The sequence below is a fragment of the Candoia aspera genome, chromosome 1, assembly GCF_035149785.1.
Source record: "Candoia aspera isolate rCanAsp1 chromosome 1, rCanAsp1.hap2, whole genome shotgun sequence".
Lineage (NCBI taxonomy): Eukaryota > Metazoa > Chordata > Lepidosauria > Squamata > Boidae > Candoia > Candoia aspera.
The window spans coordinates 38,493,680-38,506,599 of record NC_086153.1 but is presented as its reverse complement, the minus strand read 5'-3'; the positions used below and the strand labels follow the sequence as shown (position 1 = coordinate 38,506,599).

At 40.7% G+C, this 12,920-nt stretch overlaps 1 protein-coding gene across 4 annotated transcripts in view; it reads left to right on the top strand.

Moving 5' to 3' along the window:
- ANAPC1 (anaphase promoting complex subunit 1) overlaps window positions 1–12,920 on the top strand; it is a 58,721-nt gene that overhangs the window by 19,663 nt on the left and 26,138 nt on the right. For 2 of the 4 annotated variants that reach the window (XM_063302214.1, XM_063302207.1), the window contains exons 19-29: window positions 41–306; window positions 1,863–1,954; window positions 2,786–2,934; window positions 3,869–3,947; window positions 4,072–4,108; window positions 4,872–4,942; window positions 5,386–5,564; window positions 6,051–6,277; window positions 9,516–9,634; window positions 10,942–11,213; window positions 12,629–12,863. In XM_063302214.1, the coding sequence (XP_063158284.1) occupies window positions 41–306; window positions 1,863–1,954; window positions 2,786–2,934; window positions 3,869–3,947; window positions 4,072–4,108; window positions 4,872–4,942; window positions 5,386–5,564; window positions 6,051–6,277; window positions 9,516–9,634; window positions 10,942–11,213; window positions 12,629–12,863 (1,726 nt within the window). Of the gene's footprint in view, window positions 1–40; window positions 307–1,862; window positions 1,955–2,785; window positions 2,935–3,868; window positions 3,948–4,071; window positions 4,109–4,868; window positions 4,943–5,385; window positions 5,565–6,050; window positions 6,278–9,515; window positions 9,635–10,941; window positions 11,214–12,628; window positions 12,864–12,920 lie in introns of all 4 variants that reach the window. The other 2 variants (XM_063302199.1, XM_063302191.1) reach the window with 1 other exon arrangement.

The following is a 12,920-nucleotide window of genomic DNA, read 5'->3' as shown; positions in this document are numbered from 1 at the left end:
AGTATGAGCACTCTATTACCTGTTATGTTTGTTTTACCAGGATTGGGAATATTTGCTAAATTCTGACTACCATAAAAATGTTGAGTCTCACCCTTTGGCTAAAGCTCTGCAACTGGATCCATTGGAAGCCAAATTCCCTAAGGATAACCTTTCACACAACCACTGCTTGGATTCCACCACTCTTCTCTTCCCCCACATCCCAGTAATTTTCTGGGTGCTCCATTTAATCTATGAGGAACTCAAGCTGAACTGCTTGATGAGTGAAGGAATTCGTTCCCTTGTTGTTCTTCTGGTACAACTGGCAAGGTGCGCTCTCCTTGAAACAAATTTGGGCTAGTTGTGTTCTTCAGCAGCAGTTAAGTCAGTTTGGAGTGAGACTTGTAAGCAGAGATAACTCAATTGGAGTTACATCTGCTACATTTCAGTCAGCAGGAGTTTCTTCTGTCAAAGAGAAAGGGAATAAGGTTTCTTTTGCCTGGGTAATTTGGTTTGCCCTGTCATTGTTATAGGATGCAATCCTATAAATCTTGGACATATGCCCCACAGGAAATAAGATTCTGGGGATCTTGCTACCCACAGACTAGGAAAGCTGTTAGTGCTCCACCTGTGGTGGTGGATGTATTCCAAAGGTGAGACAGAAGTGGATCCGGAATGGTATTTAATCCCCTGAATTTAAAAACAAAAGCCTCCCATTCTTCCAATGTACCTCTGTAATGGGAGAACAACTATGGTGGTCCTGGAGCTGACATACTTACTTTCAAATGCCCTGAGACTGATAGGAAGGAATGTGATAAAAAAATGTAAATGGCCTAAACAGAGAGGGGGAAAAATAGCCCTCTGCCTCAGCAGTCTAAGCCAGGATGGCAGAGTGAATGGTACCTGTCTTCAGTGAAACCTCCTTTTTTTTACCTTTCTTGAATTACTCTTTTAATTAATGTTGCTAGGTTTATTTGACCTATTGTAAACCTTTGTAAGTATCAATGTAACAGGATATAAACCCTGGAAAAAAACAAGAATGTTTAGCTATAGAAATACAGCTAAAAGGTGCCTATAGCATTGAGCCTGCTTCTGCACTGCAGGAAATGTAATGTTAGGTGTGGTTTATATATGGTGATCTTCAGGTGGAGATCTGTTGAAATCAGTCAGAAACCACAGGGGTGTCCCTACTGCTAGGTAACATAAAGACATAGTTTTAGTTACTATAAAATGGCAGAAAATTGGCAAGTATGTTTTTTGATAGCATGAGCTATCCGTTGGCATTTCTGCCTTGTGTGCCCAAATATCAAGGACTGCCTGCTCTTGCTTTCTGTCCCTGTGAGCTGGAGTTCTGAAAATAGCTGAATCCCCATTCTCTTCTCCCCTTTCCCTAATTACCTGAAGAAGCATCTTCTCGGATACTGACCTACCTGGAACCTAGGTACTTCAACCAAGGTCTTTTCCAAATGTCCCCTCCCAGTGAGACAAGTCCCCTCCCACAAAAGAAAAGGCTATGTCAGTAGTGTCCCAGAGAGCCTCATCTGATGCCTTCATTATGGTCTTTCTGGCACCAAGAGAATACTTTTTTGTTTACCCAGGCATTTTAGAAAACCATTTTAGAGTCATTGAATATTGTTTTGATCTAGTTTTATTATAATTTTAGCTGTTGCATATTATTTTATTACTGTTGTAATTACTACTTTTTATCTTTGTAATGCTGGTATTTTTATTGTAAATCGTAGTTTATATGTTGCATACTTTTAGCAAATAGGTACACTAACAAGGGAAGTATCAGATAATTTAAAAATACAATAAATAAGTAAATAATCACATATCATATGTCTCTTAGTATTTATCAATCAGCTTTTATATTATTTTCCTTTTAGGGATTTAAAACTGGAAGCTTATCTTGATTATTACTACAGAGACTATCCCATGCTTGTCAAGGATTCCAAGCAAACATGCATAATTGATCCCAGTAAGTCTCAAAAAATAGTTTGAATTCTTGACAGAAGATAGTTCATATTATTAATAATTTTAATTAAAATATTTGAAATAATTCTTTCCAGGTTTATCATAGAGGTATTACAGTAATCTAATCTCAGCTGTCATCAGCTTTCTTCCTGAGTTTTGCTATGCATGGAAATCTAGTAACATCATTTTATTAACAATGAAGCTGAACAAGAAATCTGTAATGTTTTATGGCTATTACAACCCGTCATTATCTGGGGCTGTTCTAGACAACGTTTATTATATTTCTTCTAAACACACACACACAAACATACACAGTAGGTCTTTTCCTTTGTTTTAAATCAACTGCTGCTCTCAGGACTTTTATTTCACAAACTTCAATTTTTGGAAATGAGAACCTTGAGGAGGTTTTTGGGGTGACACAGTTTTGCCTTCTTAGTAAATGTGGGAGAAAGCTCAGCCTTTTCAAAGTCTGTCAGTAAAACAGCCCGTCTTACCACAGATGATATGAATAGTTGTTATAATTTAAGAATGTGCCCATGCTGTGTGTGGTAGGTGATACCCAAGAAAAGCTAACAGATTTCCATTATAATAATAGCAGGGAAGATATGTGCCACTGCTGTCAAGGGAGTTATCACTAGCATGCTGGCTGGGGAATTCTGGGAGTTGAAGTCCACACATCTTAAAGTTGCCAAGTTCAAAAAACACTGGTTTATACAGAGAAGGTCCTCTACTGCCCAGAAAAAGAAGTTCTGTTCTCTGTTTTTACAGGTAGTAAGGCAGTCTTGCTATAATTTTTAATATGGTGTGTGAGTGACTCCTGTTCTGTATGATTAAGCCCAAACAGGCCTCATGCATCATCCTTCCTTTTTTTCGGCTGAGCCTCCAAGTATCTTTCAGTGGCTGTGTTCTTGCTTGAAGGGAGAAAGTGTGCCTCCCTATCCTTACCTGCCTGGAATCTGTGAAAGGAGCAAGCTGGTAGTGTTGGTATGTATCAGACACCTAGAGAAGTGATCTGATTTGGTGAATACGTATTCACATGCTTAAGAAATAAATGAAGTATTCCTTTTCTCTCTCTTCTTAATTCAACGTTTTGAATTTCCTTTGCCTTGTCCTTTGAATTTCCCAAAGAGCTCCTTTACAGGGACAGAGGAAGTTTTAAGCTGCGAGCCACCTACAGTTCTTCTGGATTCAGGAAGTAGACAAATTGAAACAAAGATTTATTATAGTTGATCAGATTCATAATGTACCTTTAAATAGGTTTTTTTTTTCATTCTCTATTTCATTCTCTGAGAGAGAAATGGTGGGTACAGGAATTTGGAATTTCAATATAGGAACACACCTGTTTTTCCTTAATAAACAACCAACAAATATATTCATTTTGAATAAGATTTTGAGCAGTAACATTGCATCAGGTGTGTGAAGCCAAAACCCTGGAAGCATCATTTCGGCATTAGCATGGACACCCTTTCATAAATTAAAGCACTATTATGAGAGCTGTGAAATTGATGCCTTTAGTATGGCAACAGGATGTGACTCTCCAGCAGTGGCTCCTGTGTACAACAACATCTGCTTTGTGTACAGATTGCAAATACCACTCTTGCCATTACCAGCTGAAATGATCTGAAGATGCAGAGTTAGAAAGACTGCCTAAGCCAGACAGTTACTGCCTATAAATAACATTGGTCTTAATGGGTTAATAGTCTGAATCTGTATAATGCTGCTTCATATCTTCATATAAAGTTGCCACTGAGCCTTGCTTATTTAGCCTTGAATATAGAGGTGCATCCTCATGTAAATTTGATCAAGATCCCCAGATATTTTTAAGCCCAAGTACTGGCTCATCTTTCTTCCTGCTAAGATGATTTTGCTGGCTCTTACGTAAGCAGACACTAATACAGAATTATTTTCTTCTGAGCAGAGCGTTGTACTGTATATACTTGGTGATGAAAGTGCTGTTTCAGATGAAGCCTCCAACTACTTGTCCAGGATAACTTCAGGTAATATAACTTCAGAGCTACACAGGTTCTAAAAGGGATGTTTTTACCCATTACTTGTTGCATCATCCCTGGTAAAAACAGATAGGAATGTTGCATTTCCATTGTTTCTCCTTTTCTCTTTTAGGACAGCGAAAGCAGCAGACTGAACAGGAAGAATCTCGGTATGTTACTTGGTGGATGAGAGAATGTTGCAATTTGGAGGCTGTTCTCCTGTGTTTCTTCTCATGAATAACATAAGAAAGTAGCTCTAAGGACATTTAAGATGTTCCCTTGTGTTTTTGCACCCTCTCCAGCTTCTTCCTTCACTATTTAAGTATGCTGTACTTCTTTTCCCTGCCAGGCTGCAAAATGCAGGACTCACTGAGATTTTCATGGTGGATGGAGAGACTGAGACTCACATATACTACTGAGAGGAGGGATCTTGCCCTTATTCTTCTATGCTGGCTTGCAGGACTCCATCCCTATGGTTTTTTTTCCTTTGCTTTTCAGGCAGTAATTAAAAGTGTTGGGACTCAAGCCTTCTGGAAATTGTAGATTCTGACTAGTTACAATTACAGTCCCTCTTAGCAGCTATCTTTTACCCAACAGTGGCAAAGCTAGGAGGAAAAATTTGCCTCCTGCCCTTTTTAGCAGCCTAGATTCCATTGTTATAAGTGCTTGGATGTTTGTGTAACTGCCTAAGCATCACTGCATTTTCTTTTCAGGCATTCTGACTTACCTTGCCCTTATTTCCCATCTGTAAATTTCTGGCTACTTTGTTTATTCCAGAAATGTTGTTTTATAACTCCCATAATTCCTGGCTAGCACACATAGGAATTAGGGGAGTCGAGGTCCTTTTGAAGGGGCAACATATTGGGGAAGGATGCAGCAAATATATCTTTGGATGTCAAAAGAATCAGGTTATATTTATTTCCTTCTTAGCAGATGCAGTATGAGGAACAGCCCATCTGCTTCTAGTCTTGCAGAAAAACTAGTTGTCTGGATGACAAATGTCGGTAAGGAGATCTTTATTTATTTATTTTTTGTCAGTGGTAAGGATTGTGTACATCAAACCAAAGACATTTGAATGGGCTTGGCATGCAGTGTTAGACTTCCTGAGATATATAGCCCTGGAGACTGGAAATGTCCTTTTTAAGCGGCTGACATCTGAAGCTAGAGACAGGCAGTCACTTTTCAGGGAACTGGTGGCAATTTGAAAGTTGGACTGCTGCTTGTAAAACACCCCATTGTTGTCACAGGCCGAAACAGATTTTGTAGTTTAGTAATTCCAATTTGGTATTGGACAGTGGTGGGATAAAGGGAATCCATATATCCAGCTCAAAAATAGCCTTTGAAGTTCTGTTCCATGGGAAATTTTCTTTCTCTTTGTTCCTGGAGCTTTGAATGGATTTATACAGTATGTCCATTTGTGTGAAATGATTCTCATTCTCTGTTAAAGGGTTCACTCTAAGAGACCTGGAGTCTTTGCCATTTGGAGTTGCTCTTCCTATCAGAGATGCAATCTATCACTGTCGACAGCAGCCTGCCTCTGATTGGCCAGAAGCAGTCTGCCTTCTGATTGGTCGTCAAGATCTTTCCAAACAGGCTCGTGAGGGAAACCTGCCAAAGTGTAAAGCAGTAAGTAACTGAATTTCAAAAATGCAAAATCAAGATCATTTCCAAGTATAGCTTTCTATAATTTGATGTAAAATTAGTTAGATGTAGATTAGCTTTTTTGTCATTTAGATAAAGGTTAAATTTTGCTGGAAAGAAGGGCGAACACATGTTTCAGTGTGCATCCCTGCTTTCAGCTGTTCAGTAAAAGTGCCCATCTGTAGAGATTAAGGAAGATTACCTTGATGGAGATATGCAGGAGCTGTTGCCTAGGCAAGAGGGGCTGAAGCATTTTTTAAGTCCAAAACAGCCAGATGATATTTTGAAGCAACTGAGAGATGCCTTCCTAATTCACTGAACTGCAAGCATGAGGAGGAGGTACAGCACAAACAGACTTCCAAGATTCTGTTATAATAGCCCATCTCAGTAAAAGTAGTTTTAGCCTTCTTGTGGAGTTGATTTCCTGGTCAGGTCCATCTCGTGGGGTGACACCATCTTTCTTTTCCACAGTCTGACCCACAAATGTTGTCATCTGATATGCCTGCAACAGTGGAGTCAGAGGAGGAGGATGATGGGATGAATGATATGAACCAGGAGGTGATGTCGCTGATATGGAGTGAAGACCTGAGAGTGCAGGAGGTGCGCAGGCTTCTACAAAGCTCCCATCCAGTCCGTGTCAATGTAGTTCAGATGCCAGAAGTCAGTGACCATGAATATATTGAAGAAAAAGAAAATCGGTAATGTTTTTGGCTTCTAAAGTTTCTGTACTTTGTACAAAGTACAAAGAACACTGTACTTTGTTGCATTACAGAATATTATACAGGGAAGTACTGGTTCTGTTGCCAGAGTAAATCTCCATCCTATACAAGGCACTGCATATGGGCCTCCACTACGGCAGTTTCAGCCCTTGCAGTGTTAAGAAGTTCTCCCCACTCTTTCCCTTGGCTGGTTAGTCAGCAGAGTCCACTGGCTGGCAGAAAATGGATCTCTGTTTTGCAGCTGCTGTTAATAGAAGGAAACCCAAGCAGTCTGATCCTCTGATTCATTGACTGGCAATGAACATTTTCTCCTGTTGCCAAAACAGAGACAGTGACATACAGTGAGCACAGAATAATGAAGCTACCCTAGAAACTCAGTCTCTCTGGGTTTTTTTTATGGCTAATGACCTTGCAGGGAATTGGAAAATGGGAAGAAAGAGGTGGATGGTGAGTGAACCATTTCCACTACCACCCACAATGGCACCATCCTCAGTTGGTCCACTCCCGTTGGCTTTTGTGTCGGGGGGAGGACATGCTGGGGGACAGAGGGCAGAGGGAGAAGGAGGAACTAACAGCCTCCCAAGTCCTGGGAGGACTGAAAATAGGTATTCCCCTTTTGACAGAGATGATGTGCTGCCTGTGCATGGGGTAAATCTTTATCTCAGGGAGCAGCTAATTTGGTCTTCTGGGTCATGCAGACACCGCCGAAGTTTGTCTGAGGAAGCAAATGGGTAAACTTGAGGTTACAACACCTTTTAAAGCCTGCAGATAAAAAGTACACTCAAGTGACAATAGCAGTGTTTACACAGCACAGTGAATCCCAAATCTGTCATGTTTCAGCCTAGCATGTTGTGGGAATCTGGCATAATATAATAGAGCATAATATAAACATTATGCTAAATAGATTAAAACTCCATTAGCTTTGTTGTCATTAGATGTTTTTTAAACATTTGACAAAGTAAAAAATAACTCTCTCAAAAAACTGATTTGGGAAAAGGGATTTTGAAATAAGAGTCTTTCTATAATTAGTAATAGTCACTATTAAAAGCAGCAATTGGTATCAATGAATAGAATATGGAATATTTTCAGATATATGGAGGTAACCAACAAAGATGCCAATTGAAGTATTAGCAAATATTTGGAGAGTTATTCAAGGCCTTAATATAAAACTGAAACATAAAATTAGTGTTTGCAGAGTATGTGCTTATTTTTTTAGGAAGCTTGGTAGAGATGCACCTCAGGGTTTTTTTTAAATCTGTTCAGTCGTGTCCGATTCTCAGAGACTGCCTGGACAAGTCCCTGCAGTTTTCCTGACAAGGTTTTTCAGAAGTGATATGCCATTGCCTTCTAGGGCTGAGAGAAAGTGACTGGCCCAAAGTCACCCAGTTGGCTTTGTGCCCAGGGTGGGACTTGAACTGAAAGTCTCCCGGTTTCTAGCCTGATGCCTTAACCTCTGCACCAAACTGGCTCTTATGCACCTCAGTTGCAGTTTGAATTAAACCAATAACCTGATTATGTGTCATGAGTAAGGATGGCGAGCAGGGGGCTCCCACCCAGACTGTCAAGCGCATGCGTAGCACTGAGGAACTGTTCAGCCATTCAAAGAGACACAGATCGGGACCGCCTTAACCCTTGGGGTTTATATGGCTGGGTTTTTCCCATGCTTCCTCAGTTTGTTAGGATTCTTGTTAAGTACTACTAATAAATATTAGAGACCAAGTCATAGTCTCAGTGTGTTTCCTGGTAATCAGGACATCATGGGTTATGTTTGAGGGAGTCAGAACATCATGTGGGCATCCAACTGGTTAGCGTAGCTTTACACAGATGATGTTCCATTTGCAGCAGAGAAGAGAGAGGAGGTGGTTCACTCAGCTATACTTATGGCCCAGTTAAAACCTTCTGAGAGGGGAGATAGTTAGGGAGAAGCAATCTAAGCAGCATTCAAGGATTTTGAAGGGTGTTTATTATAGGAAGTGTGCAGAATTATACTGAGCTGCTGAGATAGCATGAGAAGCCACTGTCTGCCTGTCAGGACTCATGATGTGACAGCTCCCCTCCCTACCTTGGAGGCGAGAGCATTGGACATGTGGAGAAGACCCATGGTATGGACACCTTCTGCCAGATCCAGGCCTTTGTGCAGTATGAGAAGACTGTGGGGAGAAGTTGCCTGAAACAATCCTCACCTTGCTCAGGGAGAGGTGCCTTCAGTATTTCCTCTTATGTGTGGTACACTTTACCCTTGTAGGTTTGTCATTTGATGATTGCAACACCAAGTGATGACTCTATGTTAGGATGTCATCCCTGCAGACAGGTGCTCACCTTAAGCATCATTTCTGAGGAAATCAAATAATTCTGTAATGGAAGTCTCTGAGCATGAAAATGTCTATTTGCAAAATGTTGTGAGACCAGAAGATATATACATTTCTTGCATATCTGGCAGGTGGGGGTGCAACATATCCAAGAGGCCCCACCTTAATGTACTCACTGATAAATGGGGGGGGGGGCTAAAGTACATAACGAGTTTTCAAGATTCCTTTCAATAAATTTGATTATTGAGATTCTGAGAATGTAACTCACAATCTCATTAAGAGCCTCATGTGAGCAGCTGGGAAAAACTAAGATATGCATATTCATGCATCAGCAACACCTAGATTCAGTCTTCCTTTTAAGTGTTGGGTGCAGTTGTAACGCAGCCTTTTAGACTGTTAAATATTTTTCTTGCTTGTTTGTTGTTTTGTAGTTGTACTTTGCTCTCTTCCTACTTTTTATTCATTCATATTGTTTCTTTAATTTTTTTTAATAAAACATTTCTGCTTTTTCCATTCAAAAAAGAACTTGCTCAAAGCAGCTTACAAAATATACATTTTAAATGGAACAGCTTTGACACGGTCCATATATAAGCTGTGTAACATATTTATTGAGAGCCAGTTTGATGTAATGGTTAAGGTACCAGGCTAGAAACTGTGAGTCTAGTCCTGCCTTAGGCACAAAGCCAGAAGGGTGACCTTGGGCCAGTCACTCTCTCTCAGACCTACGAAGGAGGCAATGGCAAACCACTTCTGAAAAACCTTGCCAAGAAAGCTGCAGGGACTTGTCCAGGCAGTCACCAGGAATCAACAATTACACAGCCCTCCCCCCACCCCCATATTTATTAATATCAACAATTGGCCCTTAAATGTTTTAAACATTGTTGCTTACACCCTCTTTTCTGCTACAGGCTTCTGCAATTGTCTCAAAGAACTATGGCTCTCCCTTTAGGAAGAGGGATGTTTACTTTGTTCTCTTATCACCCAGTTCCAACGGAGCCATTGCCTATTCCCAAATTGAACCTGACAGGTATGTTTGGCAGTACTTAGCACGATAATTTGATGCATACTTAGGTTAAGACTTGAAATTACTTGTGCTAGCACAGTGTTTTTCATCCTTGGCCACTTTAAGATGTATGGACTTCAACTTCCAGAATTCCCCAGCCAGGTGGGAAATCCTAAGTTCCAGTGAATAGCAGTGAATCCTAGGTTCCAGTGAATAGCATCCCTCTCTTAGGATGCTGTTAGAGGGCGAAAAGGAGAGAGATAATTTCCCCTCTACATCCCACCCTGATCTATTCTGGTATTGGCCAATAGTGGTACAAAGGGAATGGAAGACTGACAAAAACTACCTTCTCTTACTCATCCACCTATAGTCATTGCTGTTTGCCTAACACTCTTCCTTTCTGTTCATGCAGGGGTGGGCAACCCCCAACCCCATAGCTGCATGTGTCTCCTGTACCTTGTTGTGGCCCTCAGAACCCCCTCTGAGAAAGATTGCTGAAAACCGATGGCAAGTTTTCCTTCCATTTTCACTAGGAAGCTGATGAAAACTATAGTGTAATCTCCAAAATGGGCATATTCCTGTTAAGGAACACTCCAACCTCCAGCTTTACCTACTTTGCAGTGCCAGCCTGCCCCATGTTAAGTGCAGCCACTGACTACCACCCCTTTGTCCATCCATGCATTTGTGGAAGGGGCATTTAGGAACCAGGATCTTTAGATCTTAAACTGACAGATGCTCCGTGAGGGGGAGCCTGCCAAGACAGCTATAGCAACCACCAGATCAAATGCTGAAACCATTTTGTTTCTGTGTGGTTTACTTGCTTTTGGGACCTGAGAGTTGTTTCATACCCTACAGAATTAGGAAGTTCTCCAGCGTGTATCCCCACGGTACCTGTGATGCATGGAGGATATACTTGCCATTCATTATGCCACCTCTTCCTGAAATGTGCGTGTGCAGGATGGGAAGAAGAAACTGCATCCAGCCCTGCCCTATTATACAGAGTTAACTCTAACATTCCTTCATTCTCCTGTCTTGTATTTTTAATGCTCCTTTTTTCAAAGAGTACCAGTGATTTCCCTTTTTCCTTTCCCTTTTGTATTAAATAACCTTTGGGCTGTTTTCTTTGTTTTGTAGTGCGTATTTTTGAAGCACTGAAGTCCCTTTTGTTCAACAGAATTTCTCCAAATAGGTTGTAAAGGGCTGCTGTCAGAGCTTTGGAAACCTGTTGCACTTGAAGAACAAAATAAGAAATGTGTAAAAATAAAGCTTGTCTTTCTTGTCGTTTTCCGCTTCATTTATTTATTTTATTTTAAATTTTATCCTCTATGTAGGCCGGGCTCCCCCTAGGAATACCACAGTGGATCTCAACAGTGGGAACATAGATGTGCCTCCCAATATGGCTTGCTGGGCAAACTTTCACAATGGGGTGGCTGCTGGGCTGAAGATAGCTCCAGCTTCCCAGATAGACTCGGCGTGGATTGTCTACAACAAACCCAAAAATGCTGAACTTGCCAATGAATATGCAGGCTTCCTCATGGCTCTGGGTTTGAATGGCCATCTCACAAAGCTTGCAACACTCAATATCCATGACTACTTAACAAAGGTGAGGCCGTAGTTCAAAAGTAAGAGGTGGAGGATGTTTTCTTTGGGCCAATATATATGTTACCTTTTTTATGTTGGGATAGATTGGAATATCACACCAAAAGCCACGCCATAAGCTGAACAATGCCGCTGATCAACTGAGTGGTGAACTTCCTAACCATTTCATTCACTGTAGTGATAGGCGCAGAAGTTTGTTTGTTTATTTATTTATTTATATTTCAATTTTCTATCACCGCCCATCTCTCCTGAGAAGGGGACTCTGGGCAGTTATTTAAGTTAAGTTACATTAGTTGTACAATTTTAGTTACATTATTAGTTGCAATGCAGAATCTGCTCTGTAGGCAGTTTTCTTGTATTGAAGGTAACATGTGGACGGTTCCTGATGGTTCAAGCTTCTATGCATCTGTTATACTGCATCTGTTATACTGAATATTAGCTCTTTTGTAAATTTTTACTGAATTTTCTGTGCTGCAAGTTTGACAGCAATTTTTATATTTGTGGTTGATGTTCAGATGTCATAGCAAACTGCTACTTTTGCTAACCAGTTTGCAACCTGAAAAACTGTATTAATTTTCAAATATGTAGCTGTGGTCCTTCAGTTCAGACGTTGCACTAAACCAGGGACTCCCAAATTTTCTTGGCTCATGATATCCTTAGTGTCTTGGTAATGATTCTGTACTCTCTGGCAGATGTTGAGTATTGCTGTGTTTCCCTCAAAAAATTAAAATATCCCGGACACCCTGGGGTGCTGCAGCACGGTTTAAGAATCACATCACTAACCTATAAAATAAGCTCTTGGGTTGTTTCCAATGGTGGCTTGTAATGGTAAAAGTACTTCTGTTCAGGCAAGATAGGGTATCTGATTTTTATGGATCCTCTCCTCCCAATTGTGGTCTTTCCCCATCAGAAATCTCACCTCAGATTTTTGATTCATACAGATTCAGTGCAAAGAACTGTAATTGTTTCAGCAGAAAGGTAGAGATTGTTTCACCTTACATGAGCAGAAGGTGTCCCGTGGGCCAAAGGTTCCCCATTGCTCCCAATGATATATTAATTTTTAAAAGTTAATAATAAGCATTTTGTGGTGAGTTTTCAAGTGTATGGTATGTGTGTGCTTCTGTATAAGGTAGTCCACATTTAGCTACCACAATTGGGACCATCAGCTTGGTCGTTAAGTGAAGCGGTTGCTAAGTGAAACTGTGACAATACCTTTGATCTTACTTCAGCTTTCCTTTGCTTTACAGACCTGCAAAGGTCGTAAATGCAAGGATTGTTCGTAAAGTTACTTTTTCATCACTGTCATAACTGCGAACTATCAGTAAATGAGGCAGTCACTAAACAAGGACTACCTGTAATGTCTTGGATTCATTCCAAGTGAAAATGCTTCTGATCAAGATTTTTTTTTTCTAACGGCAGGGTCATGAGATGATGAGCATTGGGCTGTTGCTGGGAGTTTCTGCTGCCAAGTTGGGCACAATGGATATGTCTATCACTCGACTGCTCAGCATCCACATACCAGCTCTTTTGCCTCCGACTTCCACTGAGCTGGATGTTCCTCATAATGTGCAAGTGGCAGCTGTGATAGGAATAGGCTTGGTGTACCAAGGGACGGCTCATAGGCACACTGCTGAAGTTCTCTTGTCAGAAATAGGTAAGGAGGAAGCTGGTTAGGATTATATCTGTATTCTACGCAAGGCAACTGTGATAT